Below are 26,458 nucleotides of genomic sequence, written 5' to 3'. Positions count from 1 at the left end.
GGGGGAAGATTTATGCATTTTTAATGAAGGCAGATTAAGCAGAATATAAGGAGGGGGGGTTTTAAAAAGATTTGGCTGTAGATTTGGAAAGTAAACTGTGGAATTAAAAAAGGGTGGGGGTTGAGGGCTTTTATTCCTTACCTCTGGGTTTGAACATTTTGTCTCTTCATTGTCGGCCTTGAAATGTGCTTTCATTTTTGAAATTATGTTGCTAAATTGGGTTTCTTTTCAAAGGCACCTGTTGAAGGGGAAAAAAGTGTGGAAGTAGTTGAAGGCAGCTGAAAAGAGGTGAAGCCATTATGAGTTACCAGAATGCACTTGTGTTGAACAAGGGGCCCCAGCCTGGGTCAGAGCGCCTGGGAAGAGCGGGAGGGGCCACCACAGATGAAGATCCCTGCCCCTCTCTGCTTGAAAACCAGCTCAGTGTGGATGACTTTCACAAAATACAGAATGCCTTTGAGGTAAGCCTTAATCTTCTTTACCGGAGAGTTTGTTTTTAAGATTTTATTTATTCATTTGACTGAGTGATAGAGAGCCCAAGGAAGGGAGCACCAGGCACGGGGAGAGGGAGAAGCAGGCTCTCCACCCCAGCAAGGAACCAGAATGTGGGGCTCGATCCCAGAACCCTGAGTTCATGACCTGCGCCGAAGGCAGCCGCTTAACCCACCCAGACACCCAGGCGGCCCTACTGGACAGTTTGAATTGTTTATGAAGACTGGGGTGAAACAGGTGTTTCTCTTAAAATTGTTGATTTATTCAGTGGTTCAAAGAGGAAATTGAAAAGAATCAGTCAGGCTTGCATTTAGCACTGGAGTAACTCTAGTTAACAGAGTAACTTCAGTTCTTTGGGCCAAATAATATGATTTAGTTTGCAGTCACTGTTGTTGAGTATCATTGCCATCAAGGAAGGATTATTTCTTGGACAAAAGTTTTCTTAGTGGTCACGACGGTTTTGGAAACCTGGAAGTAATGGCTGTGAGCGGGCAACGCCTGATCTCCCAGGTGACTCCCAGGACAACTGTTCTTACACAGAGCATCCAAAGAGAACTCTGGAAATGCACATAGGCAGGTTGCAAACATTCTCCCGGGCTTTACTCCTAGTGACTCAGCTCCTTTTCGGAACTAATTTTGGCAGTTTATTGGCCCAAGATCCCGTGCTAGGGACCAGCCTCCCACTTTTTTGGGTAAATATTGGGGCAATGCCCATCAAAACAGAGTTTAAAGTTATCCTTTTAATGCTCTCTGTAAAACAGGCCTTAGGAATTTTAACTCTACATGAAAATCTCTCTTCTCTGTATCTTAATTAATTTGGAATTCTGCAGCTATGCATAGTGAACAGTATACATCGAAATGATTTTTAGTTTCTCACGCGAATAGGAAGAAGTGCTCCTTCGTGCTGCAGAATTTGGGTGGACATGAGCCTCCATTCTTTCTACTTCATTATGTTTGCTAAAATATGTTCTCCGGACTTCTTCATAAGATCCTCTGGGGGGTGCTTGGGAGTATCCATATTAATCAGAAGCAGACATTCAATATTTTGGAATACCACCTTGAAATTAATAAAGCATGATGAGATGGAACAATTATATTGGTCGTTATTGGCATAAATTTTAATCTTTATCTCTCCCTGAAAAAGTTGCTAACTACTGAAAAAGTCTGCCATGTCCTGTTCTGCATAACAAATTAGATTTTACCTGTAATGTTAAATTAATATCCCACTTATGTCAATCAATTCTTTATAATATAATCTGTCATATTTAGTAGCAAAAACATGCTCTGCCCTACACTTTTCTCATTTTAATTGTCCTATATCTGCTATTCATCCAACCCCATTTGTCTGCGAAATTTTGGTGCTGTTCATGTCCAATGCCCCAAATGAATTTGGCGTATTTTGGTAGACACAGCAAACATTTTGACAGCTTGAGGACATTCAGAGAAACGTAACAGCAGACTATGACAGCTTTGACTCTGGAATGAACAGAAATGTGGCGGTTTGTTCTGCTAAGAACGCAAAGAATCTGAATTCTAGGGCCCATTAGGAGAGTCGACATTAAAAAGTCGATATGTTAGAGAGTGAACCTGCTGCGGAAGGTGGGGGTGGATGTTCTCTTCAAACCACTGATCAACCTGGAATGAACCCGATGAGACGGGATAATCAATTTGAGTTGTTATCTTTTGGGGGGGGGTCTTGTTGTTGTTATTGTTGTTGTTTACTTTAAATGTTTCGAAGATTGTATCACGTATTTTGAAAGTACCAGTTGGAAAAGCAGGTATTACAGTGGGAGAATAGATTGCAATTTGGAACTTGCGTGAACCTAGAAAATCTAGTGACAGTTCTTTAAAAAGGCATTGAGCTTTGCAGACATTTTTTGCAGAGAAAATGAAGTCTGTCCATGTTTTTAAGAGACTCAACAGACACAGAATGGAATAATCTAATGGCAAATGTGTGACCAGAACTAAGAGGCCCTTGAGACAATATGATTTCCAAGCCCAGCATGGAGCCTTGAGGAGAATGATACACGAGATGTTTTCAGTGGAGTTCAGTCCATCTGTCATGAACGTCAGGCCCACGGGCACAGGTGTAGATTGTTGGAAAAATCGCCCTCAGATGCTGTCTTGCAACACAGACTCTAAAGGCAGTGATCTGTACTCCGATCGCTAAAGACAAGCTCTTGGAAATGTCTAGATTCTGGCACTTGATTCCTTTATTTCTTATCTTGTTTTTGGTACCCGGATTGCTTACTTGGGACTGAAGAATTGTCAGATAAGGTCCATATCCTTAACTGAAAAATGGGAAGTTGGGTCTTTGAATTGTGTACTGAATGTTTCATATATGTTTCCAAATGAAATACACATAGCTATAAATCTTAGTGGTAACATTAAGGAAGAAAGCAAGGATGCTTACATTTATCTTAGGATGGTATAAATGACTCAGAATCACTTACTATTTAAGCTCTAGAAATCAGATTTCTTGGATTTAAATCCCAGTTTTGCCTCTTACAGTGTGTCTATGTGCCAATCACTCAAGCTTTTTGGGCCTCAGTTTCCTTTATTTCTAATGTAGGAATAATGAGTTTGTGGTAAAGATAGTACCTGGAATACTTGGAAGAATGCTTGACACAGAGAAAGTGCTCAGTTAGCGTAGGTATTATATATTCAGTGAGTAGAGGTTAAACCACATGGCCTCTTGATTCTAACTCACACATTTCCTAAAAGAAATTAAACTTTGAATAACACATCTGTGCTTCTGCATTCCTTTTAGGTGTGTGAGGAACTGGAAGCAATGAGTTGCAAAGACAAATTCACTTAGAAAAGTGCAAAGCGTTCATTTTTCTGTCTCCTACTTCTTATTTTATTAGCATTCAAAAGCTTTTAATTGATGTGTTCATCCTCATCTTTATTTTTTAATTTTTTAAATTTTTACATCTTTGTTTTAAATTAATCCTTATCTTTGGAACAAAGAAATTACCTGGATAGAAGTACCAGAAAAGTAATTTGTGGATTTCATTTTCTTTCAAGTGATGGTGTCCAGAAAGCCATATATCAACTTGAAGGCAATGAAACTTGTATTATTCTTAGAATTGTAAAATGGTTGTTACTCAGACTTTCCTGTCGCACTTGCAATGCTTACAGAAATGACATGGTCTCTGGACATTCATATTATTTTGATGTCAACCATATTTTACATTTTCTTAGATACTTCAAAAACTAGCTATCATGTAAAGAAAGATGGCTGTGGTTTGATGATGTTAGAAGAATGCTTATAGGTAGAAATTCTGGCCCGAGGGAAATGGAATTTTGGAAAGACCCCATTGGGGTCTATTATATATTGAGTTTCTTCTGAGAGTCTGGCTATGTAGGTTTCTGAGCATTTCTTTTCTTGAATTCTCCACTGTTGAGCTGTGCATGCCAGGACTTTCTGTTCTTTGGTCCTGGATAGCTTGCTGCCTGTTGGGCCTAGGACTATAGATGTCTACGCCGCTACACTTACTGGGTTGGGTCCTGACCTATTTCCAATAGCAACCGTGTCTGTATATCCTCTCCTAAAAAAATCTTTCTGGCTAAGGTTGGGTCCAGAGCCTGGGACTGGTCCTATCTGTCCACTCCCTGCTGCCACTTGTCCAAGCCCTACTAAATCTTTAGCTTAAATAGCTAGAAATGAAATTTAAATCACATGCAAAAGGGGAGCTATTTATGCCCCAAATAGGAAGGTCCAAAACATTGAGAGAGGCAGAGCAAAAGTCCGAACAGAAAGTCCCCAGCAGTGTTCAGGGAAGTTTTTAGAACAAACCTGTCGTGGGAGTGAATGGAATCTGCTCAACGCACTTAAGCTAACTTAGTCTGAAAAGCCTAGAGAAGTTCAGGAGGCACTTCTGTAGTTCTGAAAACTGTGTTTGAGATGTAATAAAATGATTAACTCCACAGTTTATGATATCCTCATGTTTGATTGTCTTTATAAAATTCCCAAGAATCTGCCTATAGACAGATTCCACAGCAGAGCCCATGAATGATGCTTCCTTGCTCAAAAAGCTGAGGGTTCGGAGATCTGTCAGGCAGCGCAGACTCTAAGGGAATATGGAAAATCAGATTTAGCTATTCCCTTCCTTTCCCTGATTTATTTGTCTTTCTAAACTGTCCGGATTCCTCTCAGTGCATTAAGCACTAGCCTTATCTCAGCTTTCTCAATGCTCATTGTATCTTTACTAAGGTCCCTAAACAGACCTTCCTGGACATGTCTTGTGTTCCAAAAGTATTCTTGTCTCTTCTTTCTTTTCTATTCCAGGCATTAACATCCCAATACAAATAAAATCTCCCATCATTGTTTTATTCCCTTAGAACCATTAGATTTTGCTTGCCTCTGATAAACTATGACACCGCCCATGAAGATCATTTAAAATTTTTTTAAAGGTAAAACTAATAGTTAAAAACTCTATATATTAGCCAATAAAGTCCCAAATTAGAAAATTTTTATTTTTATCAGTTGTGCAAACTGTGTAAAAAAAAAAAAAAAAAAGCTCATACATGATTGAGGTTTATTTCTTGCTCATATAAAGTAGAAAGTAGATCTTTTTAATTGGTGGGCAGCTCCAAGTAAGGATTCAGGTGCCCAGGGCCCTTCCCTCTCCCACCTTCTATGATTGTCATGCATCAAGCTAGTATGAGGAGGGAGAGCATGAAGGAGCACATGGGGAAAGTTGCCATGCGCCCGGCTCGCATTCTGACTGCAAGGGCAACTGAAAGTGTGCACAGGTGTCTGCCCAGAAAACAGTCTCATTCACAATCCTCAGCATTTAATGGTAGGGCAAGTTCTCTCTTGCCTAATAAACCAACATATTTCATTTCATAGATGAAGGAGCCTCATGCACCTAATAATGTTTTGTATGTGTTTTTTAAGATACTTTATTTATATATTTGAGAGAGAGAGAGAGAGACCGTGAGAGAGGAGAAAGTCAGAGGGAGAAGCGGGCTCCCTGCGGAGGTGGGAGCCTGATGTGGGGCTCTATCCTGGGACTCTGGGATCATGACCTAAAGTGAAGGCAGTCGCTTAACCAACTGAGCCACCCAGACACCCCAGTGTTTTGTGTTTTGCCTTAACTGCCAGAAGATTGAAACTCAATTTTCAATTGGTACCACTATTCTTAACACAGATTTTCCTGAAACAATTATCTGCTGTTTTTATTATATGACTCGTGTTCTTTTATCTTTACTTTAATGGTTCAACTGCCTCCGTTCCTTCATTGTAGCTTAACTAAAACTCTTTCTAGAAATCAGTGGAGGTAAAAATGATGAATACAAATTTATTATCTTTCAAGTGTGGTAAGATTTTACAAAGCACGTCTATAGGTATGCTGCTATTTGATCCTCTCACCAGCCTGGAATGTAGGCGGGGTAGACATTTTTATTTTCCAGTTACACAGAAGGAGAGTGAAGCTCAAACATATTTAATTGAATTACTCCTTGGGGCAGAGCCAGGGCCCAGGGATGGATTGTCATCTTTCCAGCCCATTATGTGGCATTACTCCCACTGGCCACAAGGCAACCTCTCTTTGAAATGTTGCTTTAAGGAACAGGAATCCAATAGAATAAGGACTTTATTAACAAAAGAAGCCTGTTAAGTGGATAGCACACAGGCGCTCTGCCCTGGTAACTTGGAATTAACGTGCAATCAGCAAATAATCAACAGCTCCTACAATAAATCAATGCAGAGAAAAGGTGAAAGAAAAAAAAAAGAAAAGATAGGAATAATCTATTGCTTTTTAAATTATCTTTTCCATTCTAAAGGCATCTCAGTGGAGACTTGTGAGAAGGCAAACAGGTAGAGCTTAATCTATAACTCTATTATACAGTACCTTGTGCATTCAGGAGCCTCAGTCAATTCATGGCCCTCTAAACAAAGGCAGCAGCAGGTCAGAGCATGTCTCACCCCAACTCTCTTAATGGAATCGAAAAACCCATTTTTGATGGCACCAGAAAATCAGCAAAGCTCTGCACGTCCTCTTCCTCCCCTCCCCGAGAATGAAGGTGATAGCATGAAGCAAATTCAATACCACGGCGGCTGGCACAATCTGAAATGATAGGGATTCTTTGGAGGTTTTGCCTGACTTGCTAGCATTCATGGCTGAGGTTAGCAAATAATGTCATCACCAAAACACAAGCAAGGGAAGTTACGTGTCAACACACATGAAAAATTGCTCTTCTTGAACACTGCTGACTTTGTGTTGAATTTCGTGACAAGTTCTAACAGCTTTATGCCCCTTCCAGTTTCTTGGTGTGCTTTTTGGAGCAGGTGCTTATGAAAATTGATCGGGATCAGAAAGGGTGATGAAGAGTGCTTTAGGTGAACAAATATTTTAACCTTGAGCTTTGGCTGGGATTGGAGCAGAGAAAGCAACCAAAAAACTTGTAAAGGTGAGGGAAAGACAGCAGAATGTCTGATTCTATTCATTTGTAGAGCATTAACTTTGCCAGACCTGTAGACCAAGGGCACAACCTACTTTTTCAAATTTCCTGAGAACCAAAAAGAAAGAAACATGAAGAAAACAGACAACTAAAGAACTGCAGTTTGTGCCATTTTGACCGCACACTTGTCATTTGTTACCAAGTATAGCACACTCGACAATAACACAAGACTCTACCAGCTCCATTGTTAGAAATAAGAAGCCTCCAGATTGTCCCTTGGTGACTGCCAACATTTCCCCAAGGCTTTGGCTTCAGACCTCCACAAGTCCCTCAGGGTCTACTCCTCCCTCATCATGTCTTCCTACCATTTCATGGATGTAACTTTGATTAAATCTTGACTCTCTGGACACCAACATTCTCTGCTGAGGACTACCAAGGACAATCTTTTCCTCTCAATTCCTCTGCCTTCCATGTGTGCACAGTCTTCCCGAATTCTCTCAACACTTCCGAGACCAGGCCTGCATTGACCAATATGGTGACCATGAACCACAGATGGCTATTTATTTGTTTATCTAATTTTTTTAAAGTATTTATTTATTTGAGAGAGAGAGAGAGAGAGAGCAGCAGAAAGAGAAGCGGGGGGAAAAAATCTCAAGCAGACCCTGCACTGAGTGCAGAGGCTAGCACAGGACTCAGTCTCTCAACACTGAGATCATGACCTGAGCCGAAATCAAGAGTCAGACGCTTCACCGAATGAGACATCCAGGCGCCCCACCACATGTGGTTCCTTAAAGTAAAGTGAAACAAAATAAGAATTCCATAAAATAAAAGATTCCATCGCTCACAGGCACCAGCCGCTTTTAAACTACTTAGTAGCCATATGTGGTTAGTCGCTATCATATTGGATCGTTAGGATGATAGAACATTTTCATCACTGCAGAAAGTCCTGTTGGACAGTGCTGTTTTGTTTGGACCCTTTTCATGGCATCCTACTAACTTGTTCCATTTCCTCATTTTGACCACATTTATATGGTCAAGGGGTTACTCTTTCTGTACACGTGCCAGACCTAAGGGCCTGGAGGCCACATCAATTCTTGGCCCTAGACACACAGAAAGATATTTTCCTTCACTCTCGTCTAAAACTTATTTTTCTACCTTTTCCCCTAGTACTGTCAAGAATATATAACACCTATTCCTTTCAGGAGAATTTGTACCTCCTCATGCAATCTGGTCCCACCTCCCCACAGGTGTTGGGTCTGGATTTGTAGTTCCAGCCATTAGTCACAAAATTATCCAGCACTGGAACTTTACCCAAATTATTTAAGTCATGATGGTCATATTTAGTTACTTGAATGATTTAACAGTAGTCCTGTCATAGGACTTAGTCAAGTGCTGGGCTCAGCATGGAACATTCCTGTCCTCTCCCCCACAATTTCCCAGCAAACTCTGATGTAATATTTCAATACCATTGTCTCAAGAAGGTCCTCTTTCACCACCTACACTAAATTAGCACCTTACCAGGTTTCTTTTCAGTCTTATTGTAGCTTTTTTTTTTTTTTTTTTAGATTTTAGATTTTATTTCTTTATTTGACAGAAATCACAAGTAGTCGGAGAGGCAGGCAGAGAGAGAGAGAGAGGGAAGCAGGCTCCCTGCTGAGCAGAGAGCCCGATGCGGGACTCGATCCCAGGACCCTGAGATCACGACCCGAGCTGAAAGCAGCGGCCTAACCCACTGAGCCACCCAGGCACCCCTTATTGTAGCTTTTTGCATGTTCTTTTTGTTGTTCTCATTGCAGATGCCCTGAGGACAAGGCTGTTACTTGTTTAAAGGCATGTAGAAGGGTCAGGCAGGCAGAGGGAAGTCAGATGAGAACCCTGGATGCCAGAGCGTGGAGAACCATGGATGCAGCTGAGCTGTCTGGAGGAGAGAGCAGGGTGTCTAAGACTGAGCTCAGGGAAATTTTTCAAGGAGGTAGAGAAACAAGTGGAGTGGGTACAATAAATAAAGAAGCAGGGTTATTTTTTGGAAACAGATGGGAAAGAAAACAAGATTATAGCCAATGAAATACAGTTTCACTCATCTTTCTGATTCCTGTTTATCCAACAGTCCCTTTGTTAGTAAAGCAAAGCAAGGTTAGAAGGAATACACTACTCTCATTGTAAAAAAATTGAATCATCAAAGTCCCCTTTACAGTTGTTCTGGTAACTGCTCTCATGTTGCACCTTTCCAGTGCATTTTTATTCATTTCTACCTATTAATGCACATACACATATCACATTGAGTTCTATTCTAGATAGATCATGTTTACATATTTTATCATATTTTATGCACTTAAGGAAAAATGCCACACAAATGACTGCTAATCATGTGAGTGGATCCTCAAACTTATCAGGAATTTGATTTGAAACTCTAATAAAAAAAGAAGACCTTACTTTGCATTCATCAGCTTGGCAATATTAAAAAGATTATTAATCTATACTCTTGGCAAAGAATCCAGGAAATGGGTACTATTACTGAGCCTATGAGTTGTCAAAGCTTTTTTGGTAGGCAATTTTCCAGAATGTACCAAATATAAAATGTATCAAGTGTTTCCTTTTTAAAGGAGCAATTCCAATTTGATATGCTATCCTAAGTAATGACATGTGCAGAAAAATATATAAGTATAAGAATATTCATTGTGGGGTGCCTGTGTGGATTGGTGGTTAAAGCCTCTGCCTTCAGCTTAGGTCATGATCCCAGGGTTGTGGGATCAATCCCCTCATCAGGCTCTCTGCTCATTGGGGAGCCTGCCTCTCAGCCTACTTGTGATATCTGTCTCTGTCAATAAATAAATAAAATCTTTAAAAAAAAAAAAAGGAATATTCATTATAATATTCTCAGTAAAATGGACTATTTAAAACAGCCCAAACATTTGTCAGTAAGTGAACAAATAGGTTATAGTATGTGCCTACTACTCAGCTATTAAAAAGAATAAGGCAGGCATATAAAATTGTTAAGATTTACTGTTCAGTGAAAAAACAGAAAATTGAAAAACAGTGCATAATCATATTCTAAAATGAAAAATGTGTGTATTTGTGTGTATCGAGGTCTCAATTATGGAAAAATAGAACTGTGCTTGTAGCTGGGTAGGCAGAGCAAATGGCTTTGTGGGCACCTTATCTATACCATAATTCAGTCCGAAGATAAATGTCATTAAAATGTCAATATATCTCAATAACCTACAAATTCTGTGGTACGGCTCTAAATGTGTGTTTAACAATGCTGAATTTAAATAATACTGAATTAAAAGCGATGCTTTTTATAAATACTTTGATTATCTACTAAGTAGTGCTTCTTCATCAACTTCCTTTCACTGAGTTTTAGTGTTAAGAAGAGAGAGACCATAGAGACCTAATTTATTGTTTTCATTTTGCAGGAAAGGAAACAAAAATCTAAATGAAGGGATTTGTCTATTTCCATTTGAGTTTGGGCGGAGCCAGAACATTGTTCAGAGTGGTGTGATACCCATTCTTATCCCTTAAACTTAGACTTCTTTCTGATTTTCCCACATTTTATACAGTATCATTCTATAACTTGACCATTGTTCATTACTCTGGCCTCTTTCTCAAACTTGAAGTTATTAGCAAAACAGATGAGCATCTCTTCTGCAACATGGAAGAGCATATTAAAAATATGCTCATTCATTCATTTCCTCATTCTAACAACAGGCACTTACTGATATCTATCCTGAGGTGGTTGAAAACCACTTCAAATCAGACCTTCCCTCACAGAAGGGTAAGCCAAGGCATGAACTCACAGTTATTCTGTTAACTACTTAGTCCTCTGAGGAAATGAACAGTGCTGGGGGAACTCCCCAACTTATATTGGGGAGGGGCCTCCTGGAAGACTTCCTGGAGGAAGTAACATCCAAGCTGCCATCTGTGGGAAGGGCATCACTCTGTCAGGTAAATGCTGGTTGGGAGATTAGTTTTCTTTTCCTCTTTCTTTCTTTCTTTTTTTTTTTTTTTTTAAGATTTTATTTATTTATTTGAGAGAAAGAGAGAGAGAACGAGCAGGGCGAGGAGCAGAGGGAGAGGGAGAAGCAGACTCCATGCTGAGCAGGAAGCCAGACATAGGGCTCAATCCCAGGACCCTGAGATCACAACCTGAGCTAAAGCCAGATCCCCAACCACTGGGGCCACCCAGGCACACAAAGGGAGATGAGTTTTCTAGAAGGAGGATATGAAGTGCAAAGTTTGATTGGGTAGAAGTAGTTTCATGCTTTCAGGCATCCATTTGCCTATGTCTTTGTTAGTCATGAAATTTTAACTCCATTTAGACTGATGAGCTCATGAATCGTTGATATCCTACTGTAAATGAAAATTAAAACTGACTAAAATTCGTTGAGGCAAGAAAAAAAAGGCTATATGAACCTTCGCTGGCAGAGTAGTGTCTGCTGTTCTGTTGTTCAGTCTCTCATGAAAGTTCACAGGTAGGTGAACATTGCAGGGCATGATTTAAACTGATGCATCTGTTTTGAAATAGCATATCTAATCTTCTGCTCCAGAAGATGTTCACAGGGTTTGACAGCAAACGCTAATACATATTCATAACCTATAGGCTTCGGAACCAAGGGAAATTGAGGCAGGCGTAACAGAACGAAGCATGAGAAAGCAGCATGTTAATTTTAAATTTAATTATAGAGATAGTGGGAAAGGGTGCATTTTGATAGTGTGTACTCATTCAGCCGTCATGGAACATTACCCAAAAATCATGCCAAATATTTGACAGAAGAAATATTATTTTCAGTGAAATGCTTGATAAAACTAGCAGGTCCTAGGGAAAACAAGATTCTGAAACTCTATTAGAAACTATTTTTCATGTAGAGAAAAAAAGACATTGCAGAATTCTAATGATAGGAAAGAAAAAAATAAAAAGCTTTCAAACTAAGGAAAGGTTTCTGGTCCATGAAAGATTTCTGTTTATGGAATGCTTTTGACATGCATATATGCTAAATTCAGTTTGAAATTAGGGAAGAGAATAATTAGCATGATTTTTCTGTTCCTATCACTTATGGTAACCCAACACCATGTGCATTCATTGTGACCAGCACACTGAGGCTTTCTACTGAAGTGTGTTTGAAGAGCACAGACCTTAGATGCTAAGTGCTTAAAATAGTGTGTGGCATGGAGCACTTAATAAATATTTGTTGAGTGAATGAATAAATAAACCTACCCCATTCTACCTTGTGTGGTGTATAAGCTCAATGTATTTTTATTATGAATAGATCAGTGGATGGATAGATACATGGACTGGTGAAAGTATCCCTGTAAGTGGTTCTATTTGACATTACTTTTCAGAATCTGGAAGCTCATACTCATCAGGAGTGAATGGGGGCAGTGAACTCTGTCAGTGACATGTTAACCCACTGCTAGCTTTGGTATGGGAGAAAATCCCTAGATTTTCTCAGCAAATTGGATTGTTGTCTCTCTGTAGTTTCTAACAGGGCCTTGTAGTCTTTTCTTGGGCAAGTCCTTATTCACAGAGTAGGGAAAAAAGGAGAAAAACTTTGTTTCCTCATTTCATTATAAAATATTGCAATAGGAAAAAATTAAGGAAAAAACAAATATAAACAACATTCCTAAAAGTTGGCAGAATTTAAAAGGATTAAATGTCGGCTCTGAGAATGTATTGCTTCATTTTCCCAGCAAGTATGTAAATGTTTAGGCTTACTAGAATTATTTTTTAGCAACCAATTGGTGAGTCTTAAGATGAGTGAGCTCAGTGAGGGTTTTGTGTAGTAGCAGTCTCATACTTTGTTGATGGAAATGTAAATTTGTTCAAACCTTTGGAAGAAGATTTGGTAAGATATATCAAAAGCTTTAAGAATGTTTAAATTCTGACTCAGCAATTTCTGTTTCTAGGGAATTTACCTCAGGAAATAATTGGACAAGTGACCAAAGATGTATGTATTGGAAAGTTCATTGCAGGGCTATTTGTATAAAACAGCAAAACATTGGGAACAATTGAAATTTTTAATAATGGGGCCATAAATTGCATGTCTTCTCCATAAAATATTGTACAGCCATTAAAAATGATGGTAAAGACCAATATATATTGTATAAGGCACACTTTCACAGTTTGTTGTAAAGTGGAAAATGCAACACACAGAGATATGTATATCATGACACCATTTGAAGAATAATACACAGGTATTTATCTTTCTGCCCAGAAAAAAAAATATGACATGTTGATGGCATTATGGAGGATTCTAAATTTTTGCCTTATGTTTTGTATTTTCTTTAATAAATTGATATGAATTATTTTGTGTGAAATGAAATTTTAAAAGTATATTGGCATACTTACGCTTTGCTATTTGAAGGTACATGATCTCAATTTTAAAAAAGGCTGTCAAGTTTCTTAAAAAGGGTGTATTTTTGGAAGTTTGCACTCAGGTTTAGTGCTTAGTTTTCACAGAAGGTACAGTGAAATCTAAATCTTACACATCTTAAAGGCTGAAGGGAGTTGTACAGAGTCCATGGTTTTTTTTTTTTTTTAAAGATAGCTCATGAGAACTGATTGTATCTCCAGAAAACGCTTTCTAGGCAAAAGGAAAGGATTTTTAGAATATTCTTTGAAAGGTTTTCAGGAAGACAGGAAGATTTTCTAAATGTCTAAAGTTGTGCCCAGTGAGAGAACCAACCAGATTTTCCAAGTGTATTAGCTTTTTTGCAAGAACAGTTGGAAATGGTGCTGGTTTATTATAATGATCAGTAGTTAAATAGACATAGCAAAATAAACATGCAAACATCATCTTATAAGGGCTGCATGAGAATATATTTTCTATTAGATAATACATTATTCATTTTTATTATAAATGAAGTTCTAAGAGATGCTGTGTCACTAATTTTTACCTCCAAAAGACCAGAGAATCTTGACTAATAGAAGTGAAAAGGTATACTTTCAAACATTTAGGAGTTTTTGTTTGGAAAATCTACATTCAAATTGGAACAAATTGTCTATGGGAAGAACGTGATATTAAAGCCATATTTCTTATTAAGTCCAATTAAAATTTCATTTGAAGGGACCGAGAATTAATTATTTTATGCTTTTGTTTTATAATGAAATCAAATTTCCTAAACTCTTAGTATTTCCCTAGCTATACTAAATATAGGCTTGTGAATCTAGTTTGCTGTGGACGTGACTTCAACAACAACTTAAAGTTGGAATAAAATTGTTTAATGTGAAGATAGCCTTATATCTAGATTATCTTATTAGACCCTAATATAAACCCTGAGAATTGTTATCACTGACTTATGGTCATGCAAGTATTATGTAGCAAATTCAAGCATAATAACCAGATGTTAACTAAATTGGTATTAATTTAGAGATATATGTAGACTTATATATACATGTATTTTTTTTTTTTTCTAAAGATGGTTCAAAGAAAAGTTCTTTCGGCATTCAGTACTGAATCTAATACAGGTTGAGAGTTTATCTCAACTAAATCATAGTATATGCAAGCTCATTTTGAGATCGAGGGACTGTCTTATCTTACTTCCTGTGGAGTTACCGTCTATCAAGAAGTTCAGGATAGAACCTCTGGCTCACCTAAAATTCATAAAGTAGGAGAAGTGGCTTACCGGGGCGCCTGGGTGGCTCAGTCAGTTAAGCGTCTGCCTTCGGCTCAGGTCATGATCCCAACATCCTAGGATTGAGCCCGTGACAGGCCTCTTGCTCAGTGGAAAGCCTGGTTTTTCCTCTGGACTCCCCACACTCCCAGCTCATGTTCTTTCTCTCTCTCAAATAAATAAAGAATTAAAATCTTATTTTTAAAAAAGTGGCTCACAGGGACAAAATGTTGGTCTTGCCTAGATGAAAGAATTTTTGTTTCTGGAAACATGTAGATAAACTTTACTTTTGCTGGGCTCACTTAGAACCATTTCCTGTCTGAGGAAGAGCCACTGAAACCATGTGCACAACTGATATTTCATATGAAGCCCGAAACTAGTATCTGCTGCTGTGACAGCAACGGTCAGCAAAACCCAGGGCTTCACGTGATCCTGTTTGCAGTCTCCTTTCCATGTTCTTTGGACCCACTGAGAAGTCTCTTAGAAGCATCTAGTTAGCAGCTAGCCACCCTTGATAGATAGGATCAATGAACTAAAATTAGTAATTATGTACACTTCCTTACACACACACACACACACATACACACACAAACAAACTTGCATCAACAAATGAATTTAGCTAAATCCTTAGAGAAGGGTCATTGCTAACATGATGACATTGTATATAGAGTCCTATTCTTTAAACTAGTTAACAGGAAATTAACATTTATTGAGTATAAATGTGTTATACTCACCTTAAATTATCCCGTGTGGTTTGCATAAATTATCAGCTAATCCTAATAACAACCCTTGCAGTTAGTTTGCATTATCCCTATTTAGAGGCCTAATAACTGAGGCTGAGGCTTGGAGCTCTAACTGCACAGCCACACAATCCTCCTGGCACCATGTGGGATGTGCATAATATAATGGAATGAGTGAATTAATTCTCTTCCCAGGACATAAGTGGGAACCACTGATAAAATGAGCATTAACTGTGTGGTAAAATTCAATGCATGAGTGCTTTTAAGTTTGTGTAAAAGATCACATACTTTCATTGTACATTGAACTAATTTATTAAACCTGGAATATAATAGAACTAATAAACATAAAACACATACTGATCAAGGCATAATGCATTTTGAAACACATTAGAAATTTTTAGTAAAAACAAATTTCTCAATTTTAGCCAAAGGTATGGCAAAAATTGGTTTTATTTTCAAACTTAGATCAATGAACAATCAATAATAGAACTGTCCAGTATATTATATAATTGCTCTTTTCTGTCAAACTTCATAAATTAGGAGTATTTCTCAAATCTTCTCCCAGTGCATATTGGCATTATTAATGCACAGGAAATTATATAGTTGGTTGTATATGTTACTTTGGGGAAGAAAATTTGTTGTCTTTGTTTATGGTCCATTTGCAATTCCTATTCTAGGATATAAAAAAGACTTATTTTGGTATTTATCAGTCAAAACAGTTTCCTGTTCCTGAAAAAAAAGTCACTAACTCATAAGAAAATACTCTGAGATTCAGCTTTATAATGTTTTAAACATAATATAAGATAATAACATAAATATAAGAGACTCATTGATGTCATTATGTAACAGTTTTGAAATGAAAGATCAACATTGACTTACCGTTCAGAAACAGTTTGCAGTTTGGCTCAGATGGAGTGTTTTGAGGATCAGATTTCTTTCTCCACACTTGAAATCTGGGTCACTGAAAAATTTCCATCTCTCTAAACTTTTTGGACTAAAAATAATTTAACAAAGAAAAGAGTGATGGACTTCTGAGTAGTTCAAAGGTCTGGATACCAATTATTTCTCCGAAAGTTAAGTCAATTAATTAAAAGCCTAGACCAAATTCTATTAAACACTTGATTACTTAGTTTTTGCACACATAATACCTTGGTTCATCTTTTTTTTTTTCAATTAAACCTTTATATTTTTAGAGTAGTTTTAGACTCACAACAGAATTAAGGGGAAAGTAGAGAGATTACTGGTATATCCCCTACCCTGAAGCATGCCCAGCCTCCCCCTTTATCCACACACCCCACCAGAGGGGTACGTTTGTTACTATGGATGAACCTACATTGACATATCATAATCACCCAAAGGCCGCATTTTACATTAGGACTCATTCTTGGTCTTGTGCATCCTGTGGGGTTTGGACAAGTGAATGTTGACATATATCCACCACGATGGCATCATACAGGGTGGTTTCACTGCCCTGAAAATCCTCTGTGCTCTGCCTATTCATCTTCCCCACTCCAACTGGCAACCATTGAACGTTTTACTGTCTCTATGGTTTTGCCTTTTCTAGAATTTCACGTAGTTGGAATCCTACCACGTAAACTTCTCAGACTGGCTTCCTTCACTTAGTAGTATGCGTTTACGTTTCCTCCAGGTCTTTTCATGGTTTGAGAGCTCCCTTCTTTTTAGCACTTTTTAACAGAATATTCTGTTCTCTGATGCACCCAATTTATTCATCCATTCACCTATTGAAGGACATCAACTTGGGTGCTTCCAGGTATTGGCAATTATGAGTAAAGCTACAATAAACACCCTGAAGACCCAAGTTTTCGTTCATTTGGGTTAATACCAAGGAGCATGCTTGCTGGGTCACATAAAAAGAATATGATCAGTTTTCTAAGAAATCACAAAACTGTCTTCCAAAGAGACTCTATGATGTTACATTCCCATCAACAATGCATGAGAGTTTCTGTTCTGGATCCTTGTCGACATTTACTCTTGTCAGTGTTCCAGATTTTTGGCCATTCTAATAGGGTGTGTAGTGACATCTTGATGCTTTAATTTGCATTTCCCTGGTGACATATGATGTGGAGCTTCTTTTCATAGGCTTTGTGCATATCTGTTCACCTTCTTTTGTGAGGTATGAATATGTACACTGGAGGCTGAAATCTTTTCCCCTCTGTTCATGTCTGCAAAAGACCATGAAAGTGTCTCCAGTATTAATTTTTTGGGTTATAAATAAATCTTAGCAAGTAGGTAAACTCACAAATATAAAAACTGTGCATAATGAGAGTATTATATATATTTTTAAGATCTTACTTATTTGACAGAGAGAGGATTACAAGTTGGCAGAGCAGCAGGCAGAATGGGGGGGGGGAGGCAGTTTCAATCCTGACCTGAGCCAAAGGCAAACGCTTAACCTACTGAGCCACCCAGGCATTCCTCAATAGTAATAATATTAAAAATATAATATTCTCAGGGCGCCTGGGTGGCTCAGTAAGTTAAGCCTCTGCCTTAGGCTCAGGTCATGATCTCAGGGTCCTGGGATCAAGCCCTACATCGGGCTCTCTGCTCAGCAGGGAGCCTGCTTCCCCCCCGCACCCCCGCCTGCCTCTCTGCCTACTTGTGATCTCTGTCTGTCAAATAAATAGCTAAGTTCTTAAAAAATATATAATATTCTTATTATGAACAGTTTTTATATTTGTGAGTTTGCCTACTTGTTAAAATTTATTTATAACCCAAAAAATTAATACTGGAGATACTTTCATGGTCATTTGCAGACATGCACAGAGTGGAGAAAGACTTCACTTCACTGTACATATTCCAGAGGGAGGTCAAACAACATGACATTCTGCCTTTTTATTCTAGCCCTCATTCTCCAAACAAGTATCCTATTTGTGGTCTACTTAGTGCCAGGTTCTTTTCCCATTTTGTGTTTTCGTTGGTGACTTCACTGTTCAAAATGGTCCCCAGGTGTGGTGGTAAAGTTCTGTTTAGTGTTCCTAAGTGCAAGAAGACTATGATGTGCCTCATGGGGAATATATATGTGTTAGATAAGCTTTGTTCAATTAGTCATGAATTCGGTATTAGTAAATTAACTATATTAAATTAAGTGTCTTTCGATGGAAACCCACAAAACAAATTATGAATTGATTAAGTGATAAAAATATTGTGACCAGAGGCTCATAGAAACATAACTCTGTATTTCCTCTCAAAACTATAGTTCCATATCTACTAATATAAGTATTTGCAAAGTCTTTATAGAGCATAAATACCACTAATAACAAAACTCAATCATATATGGTTTCACCGTCATGGTGTATTTACCATAGTGGACTTCATGCTTTTGGATTAGTTTCAGTGTCATATAATTTTACTGGCCATGCTAAACTCTGTTCACCCATCATCTGTAAACCACTATACTAGTTTCCTACTGATGCTATAGCAAATTACCACAAACTTAGTAGCTTCAAACACACAAATGTATTATCTTACTTTGGAGGTCAGAAGTCCAAAATGGGTTTACAGGGCTAAAATCCACCTGTTGTTAGGATGGCCTTCCATCTGGAGGCTTTAGCAGAGACTCTGTTTCTTTGTCTTTTACTGTTTCCAGTGGTGCTTGCACTTTTTGGACTGAAGCGCCACATTACTCCGACTGCTGCTTCCATTATCATCTCAAATCTCTGACCCTCCTGCCTCCCTTTTCCAGTTATAAGGATTTGTTAACAAAAATGTCAGCTTGGGTGCCCCTGGGTGGCTCAGTTGTTAAGGGTCTGCCTTTGGCTCAGGTCATGATTCCAGGGTCCTAGAATCGAGCCCCGCATTAGGCTCTCTGTTCAGCGGGGAATCTGTCTCTCCCTCTCCCACTCCCCCTGCTTGTGTTCCCTCTCTCGCTGTGTCTCTCTCTGTCCAATAAATAAATAAAGTCATTAAAAAAAAAAATGTCAGCTTGTAGCCCTGTCAATTATATGTTCTCTGGTCCCAATTAACTTAAATAAAGTCCTGTTATAAAGTAAAAAATGTTTGTTTGTCTTTGTGTCTTGGAAGAATTGATAATTAGGTCCACATCTGGGGATGGGACAGTGCTCTGGTACTTATGGATGTGTTCATGGTTGTCTTGTTTTTATTCCTATTTCTAGCCCTCAGACCCATGTCAAACCATTTGCATGTCCAGAGAAGAGTTTATGCAAAGGATGACAGAGATTGTTGGTTGGGGCACAAAGGAAGAATATGGAGAGCTCTTTGACAAAGTGGATGTGGCCCAAGAGGGCTTCATTAACTGGGACAAACTGGCTTCATTTATGCTGTTAGCACTTTATGAGAAAGATGAACAAGCAAAGACAACTGTGGTTCCCCAGTGGAAAGACCTTGAATTCCTCCCAGTGAAACACAAGGACACCATTCAAAAAGTAATTTTCTTAAAAAGTTCAAGTCGTTATCTGACCATCAGTAAGGAAGGTTTATTGGGAATCTGGGGAGAGAATTTAAAGCTGCAAGAAACACTTCCCATCACTTCAGACGCCACCAAGCTTAAACACCTGTGGGTGACAAGCCTGGTTTCTTTGGAAAATGTAAACAAGGTACCAAGTCTTAATAAATGAATTTACTACTTTATTTTTTAAGATTTAAAAAAAAATTTGTTTATTTGAGAGAGAGAGAGAACTCTTGAGTGGGGTTGAGGGGCAAAGGGAGAAGACTCCCCACTGAGCAGGGAGCCGGATGCGGGACTCAGTCTCAGGACCCCGGGATCAGACACTTAACCAACTGAGCCACTCAGGTGCCCTGAACTTACTTCTTTAAAAGGGGAAAAATATGATGGGATAGGGCTCCTGACTGTCACTGGCAGTGACAGAGATCTGTAATACCATTCTGTGCCTCTCCTCTGACCTGGAGGGAATGTAAGTGGAGCCAAGTGGGCTGCTGGATTTCCTAAACTGTTTTCTTGGGCACCTTTAAAGGACACAGCTGATAGTGACTCAGATTCTTGGCTCCATCCCAAATATGTCCATGCTGCATGGCTGGCTCGTAAGACATTTCTGACTCTCTAGTAGATTCATGGGTCTATATGCAGAGCTGAGAGGCTCTAACAACGCATGGGCACAACTCAGTACAATTACAGGGAATTGCTTATCTGATTTTAACCACTGTTCTAGTCAGTTTCTTAATTGTGATGGGGAGGGCCCACTAAGTACAAATATCCTCGTATGACTCTACCAATAAGTCAGATAACATATTGAAAGAAAAATCAGTTTATGAGGGGATGATGAAGCTTAAGGAATCCAAATTCTTAGTATTTTATATTAAGCAGATGTCAGACCTTCTATGAAAGTTTTTAAATGCACAAGCAGGCAGAGATAATAGTATTAAAAACCAATATTTACCCTTAACAATTTCCAATTCACAGCCAATCTAGTTTCATCTATATCTCCCCACTTTTGAAACCCAAGATACGCAATTATTTAATCTGTAAATATTTCATCTTCCTAAAAAAAGTCTCCCTTTTTAGTATAAACATAAGAGTGCTATCACATTTAATATCAATTATAATAATTCCTTACAATCATCACATATTTAGTCATGTCCATATCTTCTTGTCTTATAATTTTTTGATCATCTGTTCATTCCTTGTTAATTTGTTTGAATCACGATCAGAATAGGATCCAAGCCATTGTGAATTGTTGATTGGTCTCTCTCTTTTTTTTTTTTTTTAAGATTTTATCTATTTATTTGACAGAGAGAAATCACAAGTAGAGGGAGAGGCAGGCAGAGAGAAAGAGGGGGAAGCAGGCTCCCTGCTGAGCAGAGAGCCCAATGCGGGACTCGATTCCAGGACCCTGAGGGATCATGACCTGAGCTGAAGGCAGCAGCTTAACCCACTGAGCCACCCAGGTGCCCCTGATTGGTCTCTTTTGATCTACATGTTTTTCTCCACCTCTTCTTTATTGTTGCATTGTTTTATTTTGTGTTTTTTTTTTTTTTAAAGATTTTATTTATTCATCTGTCAGAGAGAGAGAGCGTGCATAAGCAGGCAGAGTGGCAGGCAGAGGCGGAGAGAGAAGCAGGCTCCCAGATGAGCAAGGAGCCCGATGCAGCACTTGATCCCAGGGCTCAGGGATCATGACCCCGGCGCTGAAGGCAGCTGCCCAACCGACTGAGCCACCCAGGCGTCCTGCCTTGTTTTGTTTTTGCTCTTGCTCTTTTTGTTAAAGACACTAGGTGTTTGTCCTTAAGAGTTTCCCACAGTCTGGATTTTCTGGACTGTATTTAGATAGAGTTAGCTGTTTAACTTGTTCACTTGTTCCCCATATTTCCAGTATATTGGTAGTCAAATCTAAAAACTTGATCAGTTTTAGAGTGGTTTGTTCTGGAATAGGGGTTCCTCAGTCAGGAGGCACAAAATGGCTGCTCTCTCTACTTGGGACATTATCAATTATCACTGATTATTCCTTCATCTATCAATTTGTTTAGAGGTTGCAAGATGAGGACTTTCTAGTTTCATGATTTCCTCTTTACAAGCTGAAATACCTCTATGGAAAACTCCCCTTGCCAATTATTTAGCTATAATATAGATCAAATAGAGTCTAATCAACTAGTTGACATAGATCAAATGCAGGATAAATGACTAATTCTTTATTTACCAGCATTCAAAAATCCTCTAAAGATGAAAAATGAATACTACTATCATTATTGTTATCAGTGTCATTAGAAACTCATGAGTTTAAATAATCTGATTTGTTTCAGTCCACTGAATTATTAAGCCAGCCTTAAAATTGTACCATCTTTGGACACTGGGATGGATACAAAGCAGTTCTGAGTCTTTTCTGATGCAACCATATTTGTCTTTGAAAACTTCTTTGCTCTCTGGTACGACAAAATGTTCTAGGATCATCTTGCCTATTTATTATGCCACACCCAGAATCAGCCATTTCTCCAAAGACCTGGGTTCTTTTTAGTGGGAAATGGTATGCTCTAATGCCTTGAACATAAAGAATCATCATCATTATCATCATTCATTTCCTAGGTGACATGCCCTGTTCTATTAATCTTCTCAAGGTCACCATAGATGGGTATTATTCCCACTTTAAGAATGAGAGTCTAGGCAAGGCGAGGTTGTGGAATTTGCCCCAGGTCACAAAGGATGTAATCAGTGTTGCAAGATTTGTAAACAGAGGCCGCTTGGTTTCAGGATCTGTTTCAGAGTCCTTGCTGCTTCTAGAATGTAGCTGATATAGTATCCAGTTCCTTCTTGCTGAGGATCTGGTGTTAATGTTAACTGTATCGATTACAGCATAGTTCAAGTCCAGAGTTTCTTTTATATCTGTGTGCAGCACTCTGTTTTATTATCATATAATATTTGTGATGTTTTATTGTGTTATGATTATGTTGCATTATTTCTTCTTTTCAGGACTGATGACTAACTCTTAGTCTTTCCTTTGCACTTATTCAACAAGGCAGTTTAAAGAATGTTGCTTTTTTCTTCTTTTCTCAAATAGGTTTATTGAGGTATAATTACATAAAATGCACTGCGCAAATTAAAAGTGGATAAAACCAAGCAGATACATTTAGATACTGTGAAAAATCAACAGTACAAAGGAGATAATGAACATATTCATCATCCTCCAAAGTTTCCTTGTACCTTTTTGTAAAACCCTATCTATTCCCTCCCATCTCTCCTTGTCAGGTAGTGACTGATAGACTGTCACCACACAATAGTTAGCATTTTCCAGAGTTTTATATAACTGACATTATACAGTATGTACTCTTTTTGGTCTGATTTCTTTAACTTGGCTTGGTTATTTTGAGATATATCAGTTTATCTTTTTATTGTTGTGTTATATTTTATGATGTGGATATAGCACATCCTAACCAACATTTGGTATAGTCAGGGTTTGTTTGTTGTTGTTTTTTTCCCACCTCTTTATTTTAGCCATTTTTTTTTTAAGATTTTGTTCATTTATTTGACAGACAGAGATCACAAGTAGGCAGAGAGGCAGGCAGAGAGAGAGAGAGAGAGAGAAAGGGAAGCAGGCTCCCCACCGAGCAGAGAGATGGATGCGGGGCTCGATCCCAGGACCCCAAGACCATGACCTGAGCTGAAGGCAGAGGCTTAACCCATTGAGCCACCCAGCTGCCCCTATTTTAACCATTTTAATAGGTTTATATATATATTTTTTATCTTACTATGGTTTGAATTCACATTTTCCTAATGACTCATATTGAATATATATTTCATATACTGATTTGCTACCTATATATCCTCTTTGGTGAGGTGTGTGTTTAAATCTTTTGCCCATTTTATTGTTGGGTTTACTTTGTGGAGTTTTGAGAGTTCTTTATATATTCTGGATATATACATTTGTCAGGTGGATAATTTACAAAATCTGTATCACAGCATGTGTTTTGTCTTTGTGTTTTCCTAACACTGTTTTTGGTAATATCATTTTCAGATTGTTCATCAATAGTGTGTAGAAGTAAAATAGATTTTTAGAAAATGATCTCATACCCAGCAACTTCCCTGAACTCATTTATTGGTTTTGATTACTCTATTGTTGTTGTTATTATCTAGGATTTTCTTTTTTTTTTTTTTAAATATTTTATTTATTTATTTGACAGGCAGAGATTACAAGTAGGCAGAGAGAGAAGGAAGCAGGCTCCCCGCTGAGCAGAGAACCCGATGCGGGGCTCGATCCCAGGACCCTGGGATCATGACCTGAGCCGAAGGCAGAGGCCTTAACCCACTGAGCCACCCAGGTGCCCCTATCTAGGATTTTCTATGTTTAAGATCATGTCGTCCACTAATAAAGATTGTCTAACTTCCTCCGTTCTCATCTGGATGCTCTTATGTCCTTTCTTGCCCAATTTCCCTTTCTGGAAATTCCAGTGTGGCGCTGAATAGTACTGGTGAGAGTGAACATCCTCATCATGTTCCTGATCTTAGGAAGGATACATTTGGTTTTCCACCATTAAGTATGATAGCAGCTATGGGTTTTTTGTGTATATCAGGTTGAAGAAGTTTCCTTCTCTTCCTGGTTTATTGAGCATTTTTTTTTTTCATGAAAATGTGTTGGATTTTTGTCTAATGCTTTTTTTGGTATCTACTGAGATAATCATACAGTTTTTGTCCTTTATTGTATTACTATAGAATATTACGTTGATGATATTTGTATGTTAAAGTAGCCTTGCATTCTAGTATAAATATCAGGGTTACTTATCATGGTATGTAATTTTTTTTATAAGTTGTTGAATTCTCTTTGCTAGTGTTTAATTGAAGATTTTTACATCTATATTCATTAGGAAGATGGAGCTGCAGTTTTTTGGTGATGTCTTTGTGTGGTTTTGGTAATGAGATAGTACTGATTTCATAAAATGATTTGGGAAGTATTTCCTCAACTTTTTTTTTTTTTTTTGGAGAGTTTGAGAAGCATTCGTGTTAATTCTTCAAATGTTTGGTCGCATTTATTAGTAAAACCATCTGGGCCTGTATTTTCTTTGTGAGAATTTGTTTTGATTATCGTTTCAATTGTTTTACTTTCTATGTCTGCTGAGAATTTCTATTTGGTTTTGAGTTAGTTTAGGTAATGTTTTTGTCTGGGAGTTTCATCTAGGTTACGTACTTTGTTGGCTTTCCATTGTTTATGATATTCTCTTATCATCCTGTTTTGTTTCTTTTTTTGTTTTCAGTATTTTTTTTTTTTTTTTAATTTGTCATAGAGAGAGAAGCGAGAGCAAGCACAGGCAGACAGAGTGGCAGGCAGAGGCAGAGGGAGAAGCAGGCTCCCTGCCAAGCAAGGAGCCCGATGTGGGACTCGATCCCAGGACGCTGGGATCATGACCTGAGCCAAAGGCAGCCGCTTAACCAACTGAGCCACCCAGGCGTCCCATCCTGTTTTGTTTCTATCAGGTCATTAGTAGGGCACTCTTCTATTTCTTATTTTAGCAATATGTATTTTCACTTTTTTAAAAATCTTGGGTTAGCTTAAAGTTTTGCCAATTTTATCATCAAATTTATTTACCCTTTTAAAAATAGTTTTGGGATTTTATCTGACTTGTGAGCGCTACTTAGAGTTTTTATCAACTGATTTTTATGAAAGCCTATGCTTGCTTTGTAAAACATGGTTTGTAAAGTTTCTGGTATGGCTGTGTGGTGCTGTCATCCTCTGTCTTTGTTTTTTCTATGTGATTAATCATCTCATCTCCCACGGATGGAAGAGGTTGGCAGGTGCATGAAGTGGGGATACAAAAGAAAGCATGGTCAGATGCCTTTAATGGGAAGAATTTTTTTTCTTGGTTAGTGTCCAAAGTTAGAATAAAGTGCAGTTGTGCCCCCATACTGTGTTCTGTAATACTGTTAGTGACCCTCAGGGAACAGTGTCTGCTTTGGTGCTAAGATTTGCATGTCTCCTTTGTATACCCATTTCCCTAAATTCATCAGAAATACTTTCTGATTTTCTCTTTGCTACTTTAGATAGCAGTGGCTTTTACAAGTAAAGAGATTTGTTTCTATGATCTGCTGTCCAAAGGAGAATTTCCTTGTCAATATAAACTCCAAGGCCTCAAAGGAATGCCAGTTTGTATGGAATATTGGTATGACCCCCTTGATGCCAACGAATCAGTTCTTTCTTTTGGGGACATAACTGGAAAGGTAAGTGAGGGAAGGAAAGATTGAACTATGGATTTAATCATCAAACTGTAGCTCAGTATAGAAATAGAATACAAAGAGGGTGACCTCGGAATTTATAGATGTGAAGGCCACACATGCTGGACACGGAAAATGTGGATGAGGTAACAGTTCCTTTTCTTGCTTATGAAACCAATCTTCATGTAGTTTTCTTGCCAATTATTAAATACCTAAAGTTATCCCTTAGGACACTTTCAAACTAATTATTCTTCTTTTCATTCAAAAGCATCCTCATATCAGCCTCCTGGGTAGTGCTTGTTTCCTGTATCATGTAACAATGGGATAGATGCATTTGAGAAGGCAGCACAGAAACCCAGACATTAGATATGATGATTCATCTTCCTATCACATTCCACCCAACTGCTGCAAGATTATTACTTCCTGAATGACATGAGAATATGCCCATGAACTCTGAAGTAGTCTACTTTGAACAATTTCCTTTCCTAATTGTGAAAACTTTGCATTCCTTGTGTGCTTAATAACAAGTGTATCATAAAAGCAAATAATGAACTGCCCTTGGTAATTGCTTTACCAA

General features: G+C 38.2%; 1 protein-coding gene across 3 annotated transcripts in view; it reads left to right on the top strand.

Annotated features, from left to right (window-relative positions):
- Positions 1–299: 299 nt before the first annotated feature.
- WDR49 (WD repeat domain 49) overlaps positions 300–26,458 on the top strand; it is a 134,571-nt gene continuing 108,412 nt past the window's right edge. For 2 of the 3 annotated variants that reach the window (XM_045088604.1, XM_013058288.2), the window contains exons 1-3: positions 300–461; positions 19,385–19,825; positions 25,711–25,887. In XM_045088604.1, the coding sequence (XP_044944539.1) occupies positions 300–461; positions 19,385–19,825; positions 25,711–25,887 (780 nt within the window). The remainder of the gene's footprint in view (positions 462–19,384; positions 19,826–25,710; positions 25,888–26,458) is intronic. The other variant, XM_045088605.1, reaches the window with a different exon arrangement.

The sequence above is a fragment of the Mustela putorius genome, unplaced genomic scaffold (assembly GCF_011764305.1).
Source record: "Mustela putorius furo isolate JIRA1106 unplaced genomic scaffold, ASM1176430v1.1 tig00003834_pilon_pilon_pilon, whole genome shotgun sequence".
Classification (NCBI taxonomy): Eukaryota; Metazoa; Chordata; class Mammalia; order Carnivora; family Mustelidae; genus Mustela; species Mustela putorius.
This window is presented reverse-complemented; position numbering and strand designations above follow the sequence as displayed.